At 33.1% G+C, this 24,364-nt stretch overlaps 1 protein-coding gene across 1 annotated transcript in view; it reads right to left on the reverse strand.

Annotated features, from left to right (window-relative positions):
* The window catches only part of cysu (peroxidase homolog), a 47,126-nt gene extending 23,391 nt beyond the window's left edge, over positions 1-23,735 (reverse strand). Inside the window, exons 1-2 of the mRNA XM_073073167.1 lie at positions 23,532-23,735; positions 894-1,040 (exon numbers count right to left, since the gene is read on the reverse strand). Coding sequence (XP_072929268.1) covers positions 894-1,040; positions 23,532-23,542 — 158 coding nt within the window. The 5' untranslated portion in view covers positions 23,543-23,735. The remainder of the gene's footprint in view (positions 1-893; positions 1,041-23,531) is intronic.
* Positions 23,736-24,364: the final 629 nt, after the last annotated feature.

Here is a 24,364-nt window from a genome sequence, read left to right on the forward strand (position 1 = left end):
TCGCTTACTACGTTCATTAAAAAACTACATACCTAGTATGTCGTGACTGAGATGTCATACGTTACTCACTTGTTGACATTGGGCCGATCCGATCAACCATTACTCGGCAAGCGTCAACATGTCACGCTACCGATCAAATTTGCATACTCTATTGAATTGTAATCTTAACTTATAATTTTAAAGCAACTAGAAGTGCCCGCGGCTTCGCCCGCGTTTTAAAAAATGATTATATAACTCTAAATTTGTACCTTTATTGGAATGACAATGGCGCCATCTGTCGAAAAATGGTTGTACCAACTCAGAAACCTTCGTGGGCTCATTCACAACAACTTAAAAGCAAGCTTAAGATCATGACATGTTCAAATGCATAGTTTACGATCCTATAAAGGACATACAGACAAACATTCATTTTTTATATATAGATAACTAAACGTACTTTCTTGATATCTTACTGCGTTGATGCAAGAGTGACAGTATGACTTTGCTCTACATTTGTAGTTGTTGACATTGAATTTAGGCAACGTTTGAACGATGTTGCTACTGTATATGTATACCACAAGACTTTCACACGGTATTCATTAATGATTTGTATCTCGTTTCCCAAGTGTCTCAAGAGGTCATTGACGCTATGTCAATCGCTTTATGGAGAGATAGTAAAACACGTTATATATACGAAAAAATGTCGTTAGCAATCATAGAGGAATATTTTTATAACTCTAGAGTGTAATTTATAGTCCTCATGTTTTATTTATTTCTAATAAGACTAAGAAATTAAGACTTACTGTTTTATTATTTGTTACTAGTACTACTAACAAAAAAATATATCAAAAATATAGGTAAAATGTTAGGATTGACTGTTCTGTATTATAATCAATAATTTAAAAAATACTTACAAGTTGCCTTTTAACAGGTTGAGACTGTAATCGTAAGCTGAAGACCTTCCAGGGCCTGTGAGGTAGAGCGCACAGTCATCGTCCGTTGGGGCTGTGAGAGGCGCGAGCGCTACTGCACACGCGCACGATAGCGCCAACACCAGCGCTCTGGAAACATAGAAAACCAATATTAATAAAGTTATTTTTGATGTAAAAGAATAATAAAATAAGATTACTTAAGATCATTTTTAATTTAAAATTTAAAAAAATATTGTTCCCGAAAGTAATACAGATTTCTAATCTTTTGTCTGTCTTTGAAGATGATAGAACATATTGTGGTTCGTTTTAATTGACACCGCGATCACGCCTATTTCTGACTTTCTTGTAGCAGTAGAGATAAGCGTTGTTGTCTGGTGAGAGTAGTAAGGGAAAGACACTTTGGTTTATAAATAATATAAAATAAAAATAAAGCTACTACTATAAGAATGAATAATTAATGAATATTCATTTCAATCGAGTAATATCCAACGAGGTAATTACAAAGATACACAAATAACTTCCAAAGGACATGCTGTGAGTAATTCAATTAATTGCCCGTCAAAGAGCATTCTGAATTTGTGGAAAAGGTCTACATGATGACATTAAATTGATTGCAGACATTACTTGTGCATTTACTTTTGTGAATTTTAATTGTGATTAATTGACAGTGTTCAGGTACTTGGGTAGGTACTTTATAGTGCGGATGGAAAGTCGAGACAATCTGCATATTACAACTTGCAATCATAAACTTTTACTTGTAATATTGGTCAGGTTTACCAATGCTTTAAATAAAATATATCCTTATTAATACCGATTGAAAGACGTTATAAAATAAGCATAGAAAGTTTACCCGCGAAATTCGTAGCTCCGTGTCAAAATCATTTTTTTAAATGAGGTCGGCTGCAGTTATGTAATTTTTTTTTTATTTCAACCAAATTTGTTCAATTTCAAGCAAAATTCTCTCTCGTATTAATAACTAGTTTTTGCCCGCGGCTTCGCCCGCGTTTAAAAGAAAATAATATAACATACTAACATACATAAAACTGAAAATTCGTACCTTCAAATTTTCTAAAGATCATCACTTGATTAAATGCATAGTTTACGATTCAATCCTTACTAATATCGATTAAAATAATCGATGTTTTGGGTCGAAAAGGTCGATTCTCCGATTAATCGATCTTAGATCGCCATCGCTAGTTCCCGTGGGATTTCCGGGATAAAACTATCCTATGTCCTTTCTCGGGTCTCAGACTATCTTTGTACAAAAGTTCATTAAAATCGGTTCAGTGGTTTAGGCGTGAAGAAGAGACAACCAGACAGACAGACAGAGTTACTTTCGGATTTATAATATTAGTAAGGATACCTACAAATAGGTACGAGTAGTACGAATTCATATACCTAAATATTATATTTTATATTGATAGCTATACAATTTTGAAATACAGTTTTGAAATATATAGTTTAATATTTATTTTATAGTGCCCTATAAAAGTAGTATATTTATTACGCCATACTGACATGATTACTATTATTGAATACTTACATAATACTTATTATATTCCGATATCGAAATTATAAGCCACAGGGCATTGACGGCAAATTTTCATATGCAAATTGCATGAAATTGTTCCAATTAAGTATTTATTACAATCACGACACCGTTCGATTGAATATGTATTATGTAGGTCGTGTAATATGAAGTGTTTTGATTGTCCTTTGGGTAGAGTTTCTTCTATAGTTTCTTCTTTCTTTCTTCTTCTTTCTTCTATCTAGTCTCTGAAAACCAGTCGCCGGAGTCTGTTATTTCTCACAGGCATCGGCAGAGACTGAGTGCGACCATTTTTGCTGCTATACTGTATCGTTTACATCACGTGTTTTTTTTATTTGTTATTATTTTTTTATTGTATCCCTTCCATTGTTATTATTTCTTTTGTATGTTGTAACTTGTATAGCATGTAAAATAAATGGTTTCTTTCGTTTTTTTTCTTTCTTTCTTTCTATAATCACAAATAAATACTTTTTTCTAAAAAACGGAGCGGAGTAACAATTTACAACGGTATTTATAAATTTTGACATGTCCTGTTATTTTATTATGATTGAATCCTAAATTTATTTGAAGGTGTAACGGTACAATTTGCATCGAATTAATAGTCTATTCGATATTGATAAATCACTTTACCAATAAAAAAAATTCGATAAAAATATCTCTATACATTTCTTTGATTACAGTTCATAAATTATTCATTTCTATTTCTAAAATCATCATCATCATCATCATCAACCCATTATTGTCCCACTGCAGGGCACGGGACTCTCCTCTCAGAATGAGAAGGATTAGTCCACCCCGCTGGCCAAGTGCGTATTAGTAGACTTCATATACCTTTTGAGATATTTTTTTTGAAATATTGGTCTAAAATATGTATGTATATTCTACATAACTAACTACAAACGCATTGAATGCAACGAATCATGAACAATAACAATTTGACCTTTTGACGCATGGAGACTTATGATTTAACATTATTTATTTAACTTCAACAAGGGTATTTTGGGAATATTGGTAACTAAATCAATCTTTATATTCAAATGCAAAATTATCGTGATAATTAAAGTGCAGTTGTTCATAATTAAAATTTTATACGACGAGCTGTTTGAAATTACACTTCTTATCATAAGGTGTTTATTACAAGGTTTGCATTTTCATGCCTAATTATAGAGTGTGTGCTATAAGCGGCTTACAAAATATCCGCTCTATCAAAATTGGCAATATGCAACTCTACATAGATTGCCTTGCTTAGTATTTCGGCGAAGTTAAACCAGACTTAATGATCAACATCCAATCTTAAAGAGCTATTTCAACGTTATAAAACCACTATTAACATCGATCGATTAATCGTATCCTATGATTGAAGATGTGCATGAAACTAATCTTTAAGCGGATATAATAAAATTCTTGAATCGATAGCCAAATGCATTCTAAATAAATATTCTTAGGTCTTTGCCATTTATGACTAAAACTTTTATAACAACTTTCACTAAATTGGAAATTTAATAAATACTTTCAAGTAATCAATCTACTTGTAAAGGATTTGCTTGTAAGGTGTTGACACGTTTGGTATAAATACATAGGATTAGTATTTTAAGAACACGATATAACCAGAAGCAACAAAACGTTTGTTAATCAATTTTAAATCTATTTATCGGCAACGAATTAATCTCTAAACTGGATCAATTACAAAATCGAATCATGTCATGTCGTTACTGCTGATATATACAGGATTGATGTAGGGTGTACCTAGATTCTGAAGCCCTACATTTTGTGCATTTTATCGATTATTTTGGAAGCGGTTTTTATACTATGTAAGTTTTAAAATGATATATAAAAAAATATTTGAATAATACAATAAATCAATACTATCGATAAAACGGCATTAAGATATATGTATATTTATCTAAGTAAGGTGGTACCACACAACTCAATCCAAATACAAATTGAGGACTAATTTACTTGCCGCAGCACATACTTAATTATTTTATTGACACTTAATTCCCGTCATATAATTCACTATTCAAAAATCAATTTCATAGAAATGCCAATTAGGCGGAGCGGAAAACATTAATATCTAATCTCGTTACCCTTGCAGACAGTTCTTTCTAGGTAGCGGAGACGGCCATCACTCAAGCCGCCTGCGTAACATTATTTACAGGTATTTTATGCAGCTATACAAGTATGCGAGTGAGCAAGAAGTGGTAGCGATATAAATGCCATATCGAGTGGGATACGAACGACCAATTAAGACACGGAACGCGTGTGAGCTCGATTATTCACGCATGATAATTAGATAATTTCTCTGGGTATCCGTTACATTTATCAAAATTTTGTACGCATTCTATTCCATAATTAAATATTTATTCTAGTAGAGTTTACACTTAGTAGTTATAAGTAGAGCTGACTCAAACACCTTAGGAAAGTCTAATATTGGTTGTATAATTAATTCAAAATATACCTTCGATATAAATGTATTTGAAATAATCAAATCAATCATAATGGTAAAACATTTAAGTAAAAGATAAAAAAAATATGGAAAATATTGATTGATTTCCTCCTAACATTTAAAAAATTCGTTTGAACACCACTTAAACTTATTCCTTTTCACCATAGATTAGTAAAGATTACTCACTCCTAACAAGAAAATATACCCAGTTTTGAGAATGGAAATAGTTGCGTAAAAAAGTTTTGCCACGTCTCCGTGCTAAAATGTCCCTAAAACATTTGAAATAATTATTTATTTAGTATGTAAATTACGCATTATTATTTATTTATTCGTAAATTTTCTCTAAAAATGTTTTTATTTGTCAAGAATTCAAAAAAAGAACTTACTAATAAGCAGTTTGTGGCTTCATTCAATTTCAAGGCGGCGAAGTATCTTTACTAATCTATGCTTCTCACTAACACATTCAGTCGGGCAACCGGCAGAGCATTGAGCCGTCCATCGGCTGTCGTCGATAAACGGCAGTTGCCAGTTGTTAGACTAGTCCAAAACAGCCTAACTTTCACTCTCAGCTCCCTGGCCGTGAGTCAGGAACATATCAGATCGCATAACATATGGCCACTCGTATGATATACTGGCTTAAACCTGAAAATTGACATTTCCTCCAGTGTGATCGCGTAATTTTTTCCCGACTGCGGAGATGTTAATGTTAATGTCTTTTCGAGCGTATGTACAATTGTTAGTACATACATATGAACATTGTACAAGTATGTTTCATTCTTTGGCACGACCTGCAGTCCAAACAGCTTGACAGATTTTAACATATGAGGCGTCGTTGGTTTTTCTTACTGTGAGTGGGATTATGGGACCGTTTTTGGGCACATTTAAGAGCTGGAGATCAGATTATAGGTATATACAGCGCGGGACGAAGATGCACGTACCGTACATCGGCACACAACAAATTAATTTATACTATTTCCTTTCGTCTAGTTACAGTTTGCTCAACTATAATATGTTTAAATACATAACAAACATTTTATATTAATTAGATTAAAGAAGTTTAGCTTTTTAAGTCCGTAACCGTACATACATAAGTTCACAGCTGTTTTTAAACAAAATATTTCGATTTTTTATTGTGTAATTATTGAATATGATAACGATACCAAATACAAATCCACGACAACTTTCAGAGGTAAGTAGATTAGCATTTTTAGATTTAGTAAGATACGAACGCAATACATTATGTGGAAACATTATGATAAGTATTAAATAAAATGTAAAGCAATTATGAGACCATGTTTCTATTTTATTTAGCAACTTTATTATTTGTGTAAGATACTCATTGCTGATATTTCACAGTGCGAAAAAAAAATAACATTTTATATGGATTGAGTTTTAATTTAAATTAAATAATAAATAATGGTTTTTATAATAAAATGTGGATACTTAGAATATAAAAAAGGAATATTGGAAATATATTTTTGTTACTCAATAAGCATCGGTTACACTTACAAGATGACCTCGGTTCAGTAAATGTCATCGTTAAGTATTTTTATCCTTTCACTGTGAATAAATGCTATTGAAGTCTATGCAATAAGATGCAACCACTTCATATTAATGGTGCGCTTATTAGACATATTGTAAGAAGTTCCAACTTAGTCCTCAGGGGTAGCGGCGCATCTGTGGTTGACCTCAGGTAGGTATATCTAATCCTAACTGTGATTGATTACAGATGTCTATGGGCGGCACTACCATGCATACCATGCATGCTCGTCTGCTACTTCTTTATTATAAAAAAACCTAATGGTATGTGACCATTACCGCCGATAGACATCTATAATCAATCTCTGGTTAAATTAGAGTCCTACCTAAGATCGGTCACAGATGCCTTGCTACTCCTGAAGACTAAGTTAGAACGCTTCATATATGTATGTCTCCCTAACCACGCCCTTTAAATTAGAATGCAGCAGCCCTTAACACTGTTGTTATAAGACAAGTACAGGGGATTCCTCCGGAATTGTACCTCTTGCAGAAGGGGACCTTTTAAACTACCTCCTTTATAGTAATACCATTTATGCTATTGGTTATTAATTTAAAAGCATACCCAGTTATACTCGTAATACAAAACAATAATTACATATGTAAGGTAAGGAATTCAATGAGGACCACGCGTTACGAATCAACTTTTAAAGTTACCCAACAGGCAAGTCACCTATAAGCTCTGAGGATGATTGGAAGTAACGAAAGCGATAATGTAACGTATTTCACGGTTATGTAATGTTATTGCTAATTGGTATGTTCATTGCCCTAGAAACAGCAAATCGGCGGAGCATCTCCATTGCGTTAGCGGCTTAGCGTCTATCATTGTCAGGGCTGTCAAACGATTTGAACGCTGAAGTTTGTCTTACAACTGTACCCTTAGTATGTGTATGTATGTTTTTACGGTTTTTCAAAAACGACTGTTTTGTATTTGCTTACGTATTTCCAATACATTTCCAATCAGTTCTGATATAGTCCGCTTGGGGCGCTGAATGCAAGTGTTAGGGCAAATACGTAAAAAAGCAGACACTTTTGTAAAAACGTAAAAACTCATACTAAGGGTACTGCTATTTATATCAATCTTTTTTTTTTTATAGGAGGAGCAGACGAGCATGCAGTCCATCTGATGGTAAGTTATTACTGCCGCCCATGGTCATCTGTAATCAACCCAGATAGGATTAGATATTCTTACCTGAAGTCGGCCACAGATGCGCCGCTACCCCTGAGGACTAAGTTAAAACGCCTCGGAAAAGTATGTCTCCCTTACCACACCCTTTAAACCAGAGCACAGCAGCTCTTAACACTGCTATTATGAGTTATACATTAATCTATGTATTTTTTGCCAACTGAGAATCGAAATATGTCAATTTATAGTATGCAGACATTATCAAATTTCGATCTTAGGCAAGCATATCATTGGATAGACTGATCTTTATCAATAAGGGTCGTTAGAAATATGAATCAATAAATTTATAGAGCGATATTATCTATCTAGAGATATTTATTGACATAGGAACGTGTCGTGAAGTTAGTTGTAGTGATTAATTCCTTATCCATAACTATTTAAATACCTACATCAACATTAAAATAAACGAAAACAGTGAAAACTTATTATTTTCTGGAAATTGTTTTCCAGAAAATAACTTGAAACAACACGAAGAAGTTGATAAAAATGTTGGTAACATAACAAAAGTGTTCGTAATTGACATGTAAAATTGTGATAATTATTGAAACAATTATATCTCATTACACGTGCTAATAGGTAACCCTAATACAGGTCAAGCAGGGCAGTAGCGTAACGAATGGTTTGATCACGCCTAAATTACACCACCGTAAGTTAAATCACATCTACGGTACGATAATGCAATCAGTCGTTGTTTTATTTATTTTCAGACACTACGAAACAATAGGGTTTTGCTTTAATAGAATAATAGAAAGTGGAACAAAAGTACTTTACAATCTCATATATTTTATGGCTAATTATAATTAGATTCGCAGTTAGGCTCTGAATGAGTTAACACACTATTATTTAGTGTGATAATCACATTCATGTACAAACCTCATAACTATTATATACATTTAACTATTGATACTTTACGTGACTTATTAAATACTTTTTCTATTTTTTTTATTTTCGAAACATTCAGTCTTGTTTTGAGTTATGAAATCTTATCTGATTTTTGCAATGTCTTTTATAAAGGACGTGTTATTTATTGATGAATAAATTTAAAGACGCATTATAGTAAATGTTGATAATTATGGAAAAATATATTTTTTAAATCCCTTCTGAGCGTTGTAAGTATCAGTGCAAAATTCCTCACACTTGCAAAATTATTGCAGTGTAGGTAGAAATCGTCAAAAAAATAATAAAAAACATCGTTAAAAATTAGATAACAAAGATAATCTTTTATTATAATCAACTTTCTGGTATTTTTGTTTACAACAACAGTGTCCAATTAATTATTAAAATGATTCCACCAAAACAGGTTTATTAGAATATTCAATTGCAAATTTCATTTTCTTATCCAAAATTAGCAATGTAAATGTTAAATATTTATTAGTGATTAAATATGAAAGGGTTATAAATTTTATAGACTGACAGCTGTATATGTGTTATAATTGATTTAACTCAGCCAGTCGTAATATGTGTGTGATTCAAGTCGTAAAGATAGTTCCGTCATAAAATTTTATTGTTAACTTCCATATTATCTTAGGTGTGGTCATATCTTTAAAGAAAATATTACATTAATTTAAAATTATTTGTGAAATGTTATGTTTACCAATTTAGCCTTAAATTACCATTAATATTATTTTAAAGGTAATATAGAAAACGAAAAAAATATATAAACTTATAAAAATGCGAATTGCTTTATAAAAACCCAAAGTGGTGTTCGTAAACTTTCACATCATTAAGTTTAATTGCAGTTTTAAGTGCTGCTATGATCTAAATCTAACTGAATTCATAGGACACTTAATCCTAAGATGCGGGCGTCCTTGGGGACATATAAACCCAACATAGGGTTAATAACTGACGTTCATAGTTACCAGCTTACTTACCATCGGGTAGCCTGCTCGTTCGCTACTTCTATATTTAAAAACGATTTTTTATAATATAGGAGTAGCAGACGAGCATGCAGTCTACCCGATGGTATGCGACTAGTGCCGCCCATGATCATCTGTAATCAAACCCAGATAGTATTAGATATTCCTACCTGAGGTCGTCTACAGATGCGCCGCTACCCCTGAGGACTAAGCTGGAACGCCTTAGAATGATTTCTCTCCCTTGCCACAGTAAAGACAAGTCGCGATTTAAGCCCTTTTCGTTCTAGGGTATTCTCGGTCCCCATAAGTTTATTATAATTTTATCGTCCATTTACTATTGTGTAAGGTCCATTCGTAAGATGCGCACATTACATCATATTTTTTTGTTGTTCACTTGTTACGACCGTCCAAGTTTTTCTCACGTTACCGACATGTCTCACACAGACTGGGTTAAGATAAACGACTTCAATAAATTATGGGCTTTTACTATATTATTTAAATAACCTTAAACTGTAAAAAGACCCTCAAATTTTGAAGAAACACTGTCAAAATCAATTAAAGGTATCTTGCTTCTTGAATAAAAAATCCAGCGAATTCAGATTTGATTCTAAGGCCGAATGAGTCCCTGACATCGGGAAGTCATGTATCTACTAGAAATTACTGGACACGACTTCCACATACTATGAATTTTCCATTAATACGTAACGACCATGGCTTAATTTTTTCTCATTGCGTTAAGTGGACACTCATGAAAGCGATGGAATAGTAAAGCATGCAATATTCGTTACTCGTTGCCGGTGAGACCATGCTTTTGTAACCGTTATTCAATACAAATAAATAATCAAGTGCGGTGTAACGCAATTATTCGGTAGTTTATGGTTTGTTATTGGATAAACAGGTCACGTTCACTTTCGTGCGTGAAGCAACTTGGAAGTATAAGTACGGACACAGTTTAAACTATTATCAATAACCATAGAATAGAATCAACTGGCAAATCGCGTATTTTGTCGTGCTTATCACGTGACTTTATTATTTTAAAAACCTATTTTAATTATAATTAGCAATTAATAATTAAACAAAAACAGGACTACTTGAACTTATAGCTTATGTTACTTTCACAATACGATTTTAGAGAAATCCAACGACCTCATTTGTTAAGCTGCTAGGGCATGTCTAAGAATGAGACATTCTTACGTACGCTTGAAAAACACTCTTCGAATTCGGGTAATTAACTGAAAATACCAACGTTAGTAAACAGTAATGTAATAATAATGAAGTATTTCTTGTATATTACATGATATACAAACTTTTATCGATTTGTAGCTTAGACGTCTGTCTGGCGAAGCCGGAATCCCCTACTTGTTGGACCGGTATGGTGGCCATGGTATCACGTGGTTCATTAAGTTTAGAGACGCTCTCTATTTTAAAACATGTTTATAGTAAAATTTTTATAATAATAATATTGTGGTAATAGGTACGTTAAAATAAGTATTAGCCTAATGGTTTAGAAACTTGGTCTCTCGAACGAGGGGTCCGAGGTTCAAATCCTAGGCCTCTGATTTTTCAAAGTTATGTGTGTATTAGAAATGAATTATCACTTGCTTAAAATGGTAAAGGAAAAGATCGTGAGGAAAACTGCATACCAGAGAGATTTATAAAAAAAAAAGAAATCTCAAAGGTATATGAAGTCTACCAATACGCACTTGGCTAGTGCGGTGGATTTTATTTCATGGTGATCTGAAATATAATTGAGAATTACAATGTAGTATCCTTCTTCCCACTCGTCGGCATCGCGATTGTTTAGCCTTTAAAAACAAAAAAAGTTTAAAGACCACTGACACTACGTATGACAGTGACAGCTCCGGATTCCTCACTTCTTTTTCGCGCTTCCAAGGCATCGTGATATTATTTTTTCAAAGTTTTGTTAAACGTGTATAGTGAAGCAAAACTAGTGAAAAAATGGAAACTAGGAATGAAGAATCACGTCCGCGTAGTTGTGGTCGCAGTAGCAAGAATTTACGAAGCAATTCCTCGGATTGGATCACCGGTTCATAGGTTATGTACAAATCACTTACCAGGTATGTAAGAAAATAATGTATTCATTTATTACAGTTATGCGTGCACAACTATAAAAATGCCTAAATAACTAACATATGCTTAGAAAGAAACTATATTGTTTGAAAAACTTTCTCGTATCTACAACTTCAAAACTATTCACGCACGCCAATCTCGCTCTTGCACGTTACAGACACCAAACGGTGCTCATATTCGCCATTAACCGTAAGATGCTTGCATTTTTATGCATATAATTTAGCAATTAATGGTCCAGATATAAAATGCACCCGAGCCACGAGTACCACCCACCCGAGTTCGAGATACTCGTGGCGTCGCTTTGTCGACACTAAATGGTTCCCATGTTCACCATTAAGCACGAGATGCTGGCCCTAACATTTATATATGACAAATGTTCGAATATTCAAAGAGTCACAACCGTCGAGTACGAGATACTCCTAGTTTTACTTTGTTGACACTAAACGGTTCACTCATTCGCCATTGAGTAAGAGATACTCGCGCTAACATTTGTATGTGGCAAGTGGTCGAATATACAAAGCATCAGAACCGTCGAGTACGAGATACTCCAAGTGTTACTTTGTTGACACTAACCGTTTCACTCATTCGCCATTGAGTACGAGATACTCGCGCTAACATTTCTATGTGGCAAGTGGTCGAATATACAAAGCATCAGAACCGTCGAGTATGAGACACTCCAAGTGTTACTTTGTTGACACTAAACGTTTAACTCATTCGCCATTGAGTACGAGATACCTGCGCTAACATTTATATGTGGCAAATGGCTTGAATGCTTCCATCACTAGCTATTGCACTAACAATACACAGTATAAAGCATGAATGATTTATAAGCACCAAGCTAGAGCTGCTACAACACAAGGTTATGCCAACCCTGTTATACCAACTCTGACAAAATAATTTTCAGAACCAGCTATAATTTCAGGAATCATTCATGGAGTTATTGCAAATAGCATAACATATTTGTAACTATATGACAAAACAGTGTCCTAACAGAAATGGAAAATATTATGTCAACATACTGGGACAACGAGTGAATACAATAATATCATCAGAGTTCTCTAAAATTGGGAGGTATGTGTGAAGCAACTGGATGAATGACATATTCCAATGAGAACTGAGGAAATCAACCTGGTACATTTTGATGCTCTTCTCAGAATAACACTTTAACTAGTGCTACCTATAAAGGTCATAATAGGTCATTTATGCTCCACCACAATACACACGATAAAAATATATGTAATACATGGTGGAGAACAGAAAATAGGAATCATCACATTGCTGGTGCGCTAACCCAAAACAAATATAACCCCGTGCATATAAGAATCTTATCAGGATTCACCGCACAGCATGATGCTCATGAGCTCATGTAACGGAATCATACTGAAGACATAGAAACTCACTTAGCTGCATTACAAATGATAGAAGACTAGCTATCTTATCAGAAAACAATGTCTAAAATAGACATTTGTGACATAAATGTTTTATGCAGCACCCCGTTGCCAATTTGAAATTGGTTGAGATTGGTTGTTCCACACAAATCAATTGTGTTATATGATATTCAAATTTAATATATGGCGTCAAGATAAAAATCTTACAACATGGATGACAAAATGATTTTTGTATACTAGTTAATCCAATGCTCGATCTCAAATGGTAATAGATGTGCTCTTCACATTATCACATACACACTGGTGTATATACATGACAACTGTTTCATGTTAACCTGATATAGAACAGAAGGCATGTTCTCTCAAAAGAACCACCTCAGGAGGACAATGATTAAGCAAACAAGACTCCGGCTTATTGATACTGACACATATCTGTCCAATATATTTTTAGTCACATGAAGAAAGAATACTATAAGTATCCCATATATTGGATCCAGCGTCTGAAGTCCTAGCTTTGATAGTAGCATTCTGTGTTAATACCTCAACACAATTGAGCAGAGTTCATTGATTTGTTTTGGATACTCTATAGTTCTTACTCAATTTCAGCTGTTTTATAAGCAAATAACAGGTACCTATACATGGCTCAAAGTAAACAATATTACATGGGTTATATTGTAGTACCTCTTACTCACATATATACAAATTATGCATAATAAAAGTTAATCAGTTACCAGCTATATAAAGCTGTTTGATTTGATATCTTTTGGGCTAGGTATATATGAATATCCTAACATCCAGATTAGGTGTATTTCAAGATATTGCGGATTTCAGGAAATACTCGTATTATTAAGGTATAACTTTAAGGAGATTTGTATCAAGGAGTACAATCAGAACTATAATGCACCACTTAACTACTGGTACAGAGTACCTACTTAAAGTCATTGAGCTTACATAATATATATAACTCTATTATATATAGATGTAACTTGAATTGAAGTTTTTAAATTATCTATTTAATACACTGGTTTACAGTGATAAAATCAATCCAGAAGTCTGGAGTTGTCTTTGGACACAAATACCTTTATGATTTATTCTAAGCCCAGGTACTATAACAATACCTGCAATACTATAACAATACAAATGTGCTAAATAATAAATGTCCATACTTGTAAATAATTCAAAAACCTTGTTTAGTAGTACTTATTTATGTGGCATATGTGACATAAATGCAAATATGTGAATGTCAAGAGTGAACTTTATGTACAAATGTGAGAATTTATACAAAATTAACATTTTGAATTTCGTTACACTTATCTTTCAGTGACTCAATAGGATTAAATACAGTAATAATTAAAGGTTTGGAAGTTCAGTCCACAAACATACGGTTAATTATTAAATATCTGCACATATTTTTCACTTTTACTGTACATAACTGCTTAAAATATGAGGTTGATCATCATGAAAAAATTGACTAAAGATTGGTAGTACCTATGTAATGTTTTACAACAGAAGCCTGGTACTCCCAACATTAATAATATATTATTATTAATGTTAACAAAATAATAATATATTATTTATATTGTTGCGTAAACATTTCCTTTAGCAACACCGGGTTTATATAGAAACATGCATCATACATTTATACACCAGTCATCAGATCAACAAATAACACAGCAGCCCATTAACTTTGGAATAAAGACAAGCATAATATGAGAATTGCTATTGCACTTAAGTCTTCATAATGTCTATGTTAGTTACACTAAAACTGAAATTGTTATCATTCATAATGAAATTTAATAATGTCCACCATGGTAATATGTGACACATTAATGATATAAAAGTAATAACAATATTATTATATCATGTGAATGGCCAGCCATTAATATGATATCTTCTTTGGGTCTTTTATGCCTAGTGTGTATACCTAGATGCTCTTATAAAACATAAAACAAAGAAAGTAAGCTGCATGTCCAATCAATTCTCAAATGTAAATCTAGCATCCCTAGAATTAATAGGAATTCCTTAGGGGTATGTGTGATGAACGTTACTATATAGGACTCTAACATTACTATATAGGACACACATGGCAGACATCTTACCTGGAACAAAGAAAACTATATTATATATATATATAAATAATTATTATATATAGAAGATTTATCTAATTTCCTTTTCTTAAAGAATTAAGATGGAGAAAAATGTGGGTAATAACTTTATAATTTATCACTGGCAGAGCTGTAACTAGAACCTGTTGTGTTAGTAATCATTACAGGCTAAGTAAGCCAGAACCCCATGGAAATTATAAAATATTTGACTTATTAAAACTGAATTAATCCTGAAAATGCTCAGCATAAATACTTTTGAGTAAAGATAAGCTTTTCCGGTCTAGTCATGAATGGGGTTTGAAATAATCATATACATAAATACTGTTATGAAAACTCAACTCAACATATCAACTTATACATACACATAACTGATAGTTACACACATTTTTAGGAAAAGATGTTAGATCAAAAGTCAGATTGGATTTCAAAAGGAAACGCATCATAAGCTTTCCAACCAACCATATAGATATGTAACTTTACAGAGGGCATGCATAAGCATGGTACAGCAAAAAGTATAAGTAACTTTGGCAAATCTGATATATACCTACAAAAACAGGAAGTCATATAAAACTAAAATGTTTCATTGATCTAAGAATGATCATGTCCCTCCTGAACATGCACACTAATATAAAGAAACAAAGTAGGTATAACACCCAATATTATACCGGGTATACCTACAACATAAAATATAAATTTATCTCACATGGGGCATATATCATCCCAAGATCAAATCAAATACCCAATCATAATTTGTCAATAAATAATGGTATTAATTCCTTAATATTCAACATGGGATGGCTTCCTATTTTAATAACATTGGAATACATACAATGTACCTACTGGTACATTTAAGTATAGTACTATATAAAAGTACATTATTATATAATGCACATCACATATGAAACATATTTATACATATATTGCTATTTAGCAAAGGAAATAGTATTATTTGTGTCAATAAAATTGACCAAGTAATTCATTCTACACATAATTATGACATACTATGGAGGGTAGAAAACATATTTTCGACCTTGTATGTATTTATTTTTTGCAAGGTGCAAAAGCTTGAATTGAATAATTATTAATACTGACTAAATTACAATATTACTATTATTTTTATTGTTTTCTAATTTCTTCTCCCTTTTACGGGGTTAATCCTTCAGACACACGGGTTTTTCACCAAGTGCATTTGAGTGGTTTATAAAGTGGGTAAGTCAGTCATGTCTGTCATTTCGTCATCATTATTTGTAAGGAACTTGCGTACTATTCGACAGGTGTTGAGTATGGCGGCTTTTTGCATTGTATAATATGTTTGTGGTGGAAGGTTAAGGATTTTTAAACTATTTAATAAATGTTTCGGAATGACACCTGTAGTGGAAAGTACCAGAGGCACTATGTAAACTGTCTGTAGATTCCAAATTCGGAGGAGTTCTTCTTTTAATTCACTATATTTGCTTAATTTTTCAGTAATTGATTTTTGTATATTGTGCGTGTTCGGTATTGTAACATCTATTAAAAAGGCTGTTTTAGATTTTTTGTCAAGTAAAGTTATGTCTGGTCGGTTGTGATGAATTGTTCGGTCAGTGAGGATGGCACGGTCATAGTACATTTTAGTTTCTGTGGTTTCAAGTACAGGTTTTGGCATATATTCGTAGTAGGGTTTAGGTTTTTCGGTAATGAGGTTGAATTTAAGGGCTAGTTTCTGATGTATGAAGTGTACTATTTGGTTATGTCTGTGCGTGTAGTCAGTCTGTAGTAGAGATGTACAAGCTCCAGTTATGTGTTGGATAGTTTCTGGCTGTCGATGACATTTCCTGCATGTATCAGTTTTTATGTTTTCTTTGAGTATGTATTTCTTATAATTTCTGGTATTTATAACTTGATCCTGTATCGCTATTGTAAATCCTTCTGTTTCTGGGAATAGGTATCCTAGTTTGAGCCATTTATTCGAAGCTATTATATCTATGTGTGGTTGTTCAAGGTCATATAAATGTCTTCCGTGAAGTTCTTTTCTTTTCCATGTCTGTTCTTTTTGCCTTATATGTTCAGCAGATGTTTTAAATTGAATTTCTTTGTGTTTCAAGTTGAGGGGTGTATAATTATCATCTGTATCTATTGTTGCTAAATGTATTGCGCTAGTTTCAATTTTGTTATAAAAGAACTCTCTTAAATTTTTTAACTGGTTTTGCCAAAGAATTATCAAATCAATAAATCCTCTTCCTCCTTGTTCTCTTTTTAATGTCATTCGTTCTATTGCTGATTTTGGATGCAGGTAATTATATTTTGTAAGAACTGTTCTCGTTTTTATTTCTAAATTCCTAATATCTGTCTGTGTCCATTTAATAATGCCAAATGAATATGTTAGGATTGGAGTGGCGTACGTATTGATCGCTTTTGTTAAATTGCGAGAGTAAAGCTGCCTCTTGCATACTTGTTTCACCCTCCTAATGTACTCTGAACCAAGTTCTTGTCGAATTTTTGTGTGATTTATAGATTTTGCCTGTAGGATACCTAAATATTTATACAAATCATCTTTATCCATAGCTGTGATAACTAGGTCTTCATCAATATTATAATCACCTCCAGTGATTTTTCCTTTTTTTATGTGTATGTGTATAGTTTTACATTTGTCTAACCCAAAAGTCATACTAATATCTTTGCTGAATTCTGTGGTTACCTTTAACAGTTCTTCCATTTCTTTTTCAGTTTTGGCAAACAATTTGATGTCGTCCATATACATTAGGTGGGAGATTGAAGTATCACGTGTAAGACGGTAGCCTAAATTATTTTGTGAGAGAAGACGTGAGATCGGATTAAGAGCCATACAGAACCAAACAGGGCTTAAGGAGTCACCTTGAAAAATGCCATTTCTAATGAAGATTTTATCTATTGTCAGCCTTTCTACACTTGTTGTCAACATTAATGTAGTCTTCCAATTAGCCATGGCATTCTCTAGGAAGGATATAATTGCTGGGTGTATTTTATAGATGTGTAATACGCGGATTAACCAAGAATGAGGGACACTGTCAAACGCTTTTTTATAGTCGATATAGGTAATGTTTAGGTTTCTGTTATTTTTGTGAGCATGTTTAAGTATGGTGGAATCAATAATAAGTTGTTCTTTACATCCTCTGTGGTTCTGGCGGCATCCTTTCTGTTCTTCGGCTATTATATTGTGTTTTTCCAGGTGATGAACTATTTTCTTTGTGATGCAGGAAGTGATTAATTTGTAGATGGTTGGTAAACATGTTATAGGTCTGTATTGAGACGGATCTGATGTGTTTGATGATTTCGGTATCATATATGTTATTCCTGTAGTTAAGAAGTGTGGTAGTTGTATTGTATTATGAATTAAGTCGTTGGTTAGTTTTGTAAGTATGCCATGTAGTGAGGTGAAGTATTTAAGCCAAAAGTTATGTATTCCGTCTAATCCTGTCGCCTTCCAATTTTTTAATTTTTTAATGGCCACAGTCATATCCATTTCTGTTACTTCTGGAAATGACATTTCTTCAATTTGACTCCACTTCTCTGTTTCTTCGCCTATCCAACCCGCTGAGCTATTGTAGTCTGTTCGCTTTTCCCATATTGATGTCCAATATGTTCTTAAATCGTTGGCACATGGTATTTCAGATGGGCTCAGCTTGCTTTTACAGCTTTCGTTCATAGATCTGTAGAACCCTTTTTCATTTACGCTAAATAATTTGTTATCTGTCTTTCTTTGAAGTGCTTTCTTGTATCTGGCTAGTCTGTGTGATTTAAGAGTAAGTTTCTGCTTAAGAGTGTCTAAGTATTCCTGTGCTCTAGTATTTTGTGGTTCATGAATTGTGTGTATTTTGGCGTTTTCAAAAATTACTTCTACTATTTCTACTATTTTTCTAGATCTATTGCCTTTAATGTACTGTGTTAATCTACCTATATTCGCCCTTAGCTCCTTAATGTCATTTTCTAATCTCATTTCCCATGCAGGCTTTCTGATGTATTGTTTTTTCTTTTGTGTATAGTTAAATTCGGTTTCGATCTTGTATCCCATCTCTTTACTGATAACAAATCCACTGCAATAAATAAGTGTTTGTATTTGTGTTAGATCAGAGTCTAATGAGTAGGATATTGGTAAAATATTATTGTTAAAGGTATTTACTAATGCATAGAGCTTCTTGTTTGCTTTTAGGCGTGGTAGTTTAGGACGTGTTAACGGGTCTGTGCCTGAAAACAATACAAGCGTAGTTTGGAGCTTTTCTAACAGATCTTGTGTATCTGTAGGTGGATCACAACTGAGTTCAGATTGATCTATATCTGGTAGAATAGGGTTCGTTATGGGCGTTATCTGAGTTTGGGTTGAATTATCTTGTAGAATACTATGAGATCGTGATACATGTGGAGTATATGTAGGTCTTGAGTTTGTTGTTAATGCATATTGTGGAGTTTGAGGGACAGAATGTGATGGACTTTGGGACGATTGTATAAATTGGGAGGTATTACAGGTCGGGAGATTACTATTTTCAGCCTCATTTTTTAATTGTTCTGATACTTCAGCCTTTATTTGTTTAATTACCGCATCTGAAAGAAGTTTATTTCTAAGAATTGCTCGCATTTGGTCGGAAATACGTTGCTCCGTAACTTTTACGTCAGGATAATTAAGTTTAAATCTGTCAAATAGCCGCTTTCTGTATATAGTTTTATCTGTTTCTAATTTAGTGATATAGTAATATGTGCGCATGATAAACAAGTTTACATCATCATTCCATCTCATGCGCACTCTCGGTTTCCCAGCCTTAGTGGACGCGGGTAACAGGATGTTCCTCTCCCGCGCAACATCTAAGTTGGGAGTTTCTAAATCTCTTACCTCCTCGTCAATTGAAGTTAATGATGGGGTATATGATACTGTGCTCGGGCTATACGGTTCTATTATGTCTGATGTGGCTGGGGAGCTACTCCTATACCTATTTTGGGTCCTTCTACTACTTCTTCTAACTGGGTTTATATGAATTGACTCTAATCTTTCATTTTGTGTTTGTTCGTTAGTTGACGAGGAGTGTGGGGTATTTATTATATCTACAACAGTTGGAGACTGGGTAGTATCGATATCATTTTTTTGGTTTTTATTTTGTTTTATTTTACTTCTTCTCATTTGGTTCCCACGAGAAGCTAGGGACTTGAAGTCAACCACGGCAGAGCCCTGCGTTCACCGTGGCAAGGGTAAATAAAACTGGGGGTCCCCTGGTACCCAGAGTCCGCATACTAGCGACTGAGGTTTCCCTCAGCCACGTGGCCATCAGCCACGCCGCCCTCGGCGTATGCTGTTTCACCTCAGGCTTGAATTGGCAAGATGGGCGCCATTAACTAGAGCTTCGTTAGTCACTGGTAGGTTATAACTGATAGACAGTTGCCAGTGTCCGCCCCCTACGTGGCATCGGTGGTCATGCCGGACGTGAAGTTAGTATTGTTTTAGGGGGCATATTACTATTATTATTATTATTATTATTGGCCAATTTTAGTAATAATATATTTAGAGAAAAATATTGCATTATTATTGCACTGAATATTATTTCATCTAATTCAGAGGGAATCTCACTTAGTGATATGTGTTTCAGAACATTTCATCCATATTATACAGTAAGAGTAAATATTCAGTTAGCAATTCTAATAATTATGTATATTTTATAATTATACCTAATTAAGAGAAAAATTTCTTATTAATATGATATTTTCATATTGTATTTTTATATATATTTTATTATTGAGAATAAATCTCACTAAGCACGATGGATTTCACAACATCTCATCCATATGATGCAGAACAAATAAATATTCAGCAATGTAATTAAATCCATATAATAATATATATGTATGGTAATAAATCTTTAATTTAATTACATGTCCCATTGTTGCAGTTGTCTCTAAACATCTACATTGTAATTCTCAATTATATTTCAGATCACCATGAAATAAAATTGAAAATTAGACGAGCTTACCTGTAAGCGAAGTCTGATTATAATTTTATGAATGGTGATCTGAAATATAATTACCCACCCTCCCAAAATAAAAACCCATACTGCAACAATAAGAACAAGAGTCTCCTAGATATAGACAGCATGCATATTATCAAGGAGACTAAGTTGGAAATGATAGACTCTAAATTAAGTGAGGAATCCGGAGCTGTCACTGTCATACGTAGTGTCAGTGGTCTTTAAACTTTTTTTGTTTTTAAAGGCTAAACAATCGCGATGCCGACGAGTGGGAAGAAGGATACTACATTGTAATTCTCAATTATATTTCAGATCACCATTCATAAAATTATAATCAGACTTCGCTTACAGGTAAGCTCGTCTAATTTTCAATTATGGCCTAATCCTTCTCATTCTGAGAGGAGACACGTACCCAGCAGTGGGACAGTAATGGGTTGATGACGAGGTATGTTAATACTCCAATTTACACACATATATTTTTTGTTATAAATACAAATGAATTTAGCCTTAACACAAAGATATTCTAAAAATGTTAAATACATACGCTCAAAAAATGAGGTGACTGCCTACTTTGTATTAGTCTTTTTAGTGTAACTTGCTAATATTGAGCAAGACCAATTTATTCAGTTCGACCATTTTGAACGTGTAATACATAAGTATGAGGCTGTGCACTGGAACTCCATATTTTTAAACTTAATTCTACATATATTACTGATTCAAGAATGTTTGAGCTTATTAAATTTTAAGCAAGCGAGGGCCTGTTAAAATTTTTCGTAATACAACCTTAAACTGTGGACCTTCAGTTCTGTAATACTTCGGAATTTGTTTATATTACGCATACTCGTAATTAAAATTTATGTCATTTAAGAAACAGCAAAATGTTTGTGGAACAATATTTTGTAATTTTATATAGATATTTTTTACTATAGCTAGACGGTTTTGTAACGCTATTATCCATTCATTGACCGATTTTTTGTCCACTGACGTAGGAGACGGACTAACGGTCCGCGCAAACAGCTGCTATTTGTATAATTTTGTGATTGGACTTATTAAGCGAGCGAGTTTCACTACTTTTCGGCTATTTTTAGATTTGTTCTATATTTGAAAACTATGAGATTTTAAATAATTATATTAAAATACACTTTTTACAATGTCAGAGTTAATTTATTTAACAAATTAATAATTTATTTTTTTACAGTATTTTTATTGTCTAATTGTATTAATGCATTATTAGTACATATACCTACATAACATTCAAGCTGCTTATTTGAGACTTGACCGGCCATTATAAAAAAGGTCCTAAATATAACAAAGCATTGAATAAATTTTTGCAACTTGTCTGCGATGATCATAAAAGTCTATGGCGTTTTGAGTGTCCACCTCGTTCCCATATTCCTCAAGCTGAACATAGCTTCATTATATATAACTAAGTAATGCAAACGAATAAAAGGCCTCGCTTCTGGTATTCAATTATATTTACAAATTCTTTCAAAATGATGATTTTTGTCCAAAAATATTTTGGGGAATATTTGTATCACACTTTAAGGTCAATATCAAAATTTGATTAAACATTCCAAATTGTTTTATTAATAATTTACTGATTCATATAATTAGGAAACCCTTTTAGTTATATTCTTAATTATATTATAGGTATATTAATTATATTTTCCCTAATGAATAGTGACCAAAGTTAGCGTTAGATCAAGATTAAGCTTCGCGGTAGCACTCGAAGAGAATGAAAGTGAACTTTGTGGACTACTTGAGCTCAACGAGGGAATGTCCTCTTAGTAATAGTATCTTATCTATTACTATTTATTGTAAAGTGCTTACTTTCCTTTTCAACGTGCTTTTTAAATACTTACATGTACTGCAACTTACGTAAATGTAAATGGTTTGAATTAAAAGCTTTAAGAGAAATATAAATAAAATTTGACATATTGTTGTATACTTTGCCAGTTACTAGATAATCATAATATAATAATTATGTAACATGATGATATAATAATAGTAACAGTTAATTTATTAAACTGTATTATCATTGTTACAATAATCCATTACATTTTTAATTTACTAATTGTTTATTTGCGTTTCAAAAGCTACATATATTTACACTACATATATTTACTTTTCAGTTAATCACATATAATAATATTTATATTAATCTAATTTAGAAAAAGGAAAAGTACATTTAAAACAAATGAGTTTATTGAAGCTGATAATAACCGAGAGCTACGGTCTGTAGACATCGCGTAGCCGCTACGCGCTCTACTAAAGACATCAACGAAGTTTAATTTTATAATAATACAAATATACATAATTATTATACAATACAATACATACAGGTACAATATTAGATATTACTTCGTTTCGTTTCTATTTCTAGGATAGTTAATGATTTAATTGCAAATAAAAAAAAATAGAATTTTTTTATTTTTTTTACCCCAAAAAAGCGAAATAGAGTTAATAAATTTATTACTGTAAATAAAATAAAGCTCACCTCGCAATCATATTTAAACACGTCCTTAACTTCACTGATTGTATCTGACCACTAGATCACTGCACAAACTTAGCACTCGAGGATTAGTGGGAGGCTGCAATTGTCATTATTTGGCGAAATAATTGTTTATTGTATGGTGTTAATGCGCGTGCTTACAAAGCAGCGCCGACGACGGTACTGTGGCTGTCGGCGGCGGCGCGGCTAAACGAAGCCTTCACGAAAGTAAACACGTGACAAGCCCCAACCGCTGCAAGCTCGCAAAGGTGCTTCAGCAATAATTCAGATCGAAACGAGGACTTAGGTTACGCAACCGAGACTAGAATGCATCTATGATCGGAACGATATGATTCTTAATCACATGTATGTGTGAATAACGAATTTCGCACAACCTACGCTAACTTTCTTTTAATGATATTTTTATTCAAAAACATGCTATAAAAACTTTAATAGCGGTGCAAACGCCAGACATGTTATTTACTTAAGATAGCCAAATGCCTAATTAGGATTCATAATACATGCTACAATTTCGTTTTAACATTCATTTAACAGTGAAATATAGAGTAGGACTATTATTATATCTCATCCATTTTAATTTATTATATCACTTATACATTAAGTGGGTGAATAATCGATATTACATGTTAGCATAGGCAATATGAGAAAGCGCTTTTTAGGGTTCAGTATCAAAAACACAAAAACGTAACCTTTATAGGATAACTCGTGTGTCTGTCCGTATGTCTATCACAGCCAATTTGGTCCGAAACTACTGGATCAAATGATTTGAAATTTGGTACTGATATGCGCATGGCGAGTTTAATTCGCACTTGTGTGGT

Source organism: Epargyreus clarus, unplaced genomic scaffold (genome assembly GCF_041222505.1).
Source record: "Epargyreus clarus isolate Ecla_fem2 unplaced genomic scaffold, WU_Ecla_fem_2.2 ptg000005l, whole genome shotgun sequence".
Taxonomy (NCBI): Eukaryota; Metazoa; Arthropoda; class Insecta; order Lepidoptera; family Hesperiidae; genus Epargyreus; species Epargyreus clarus.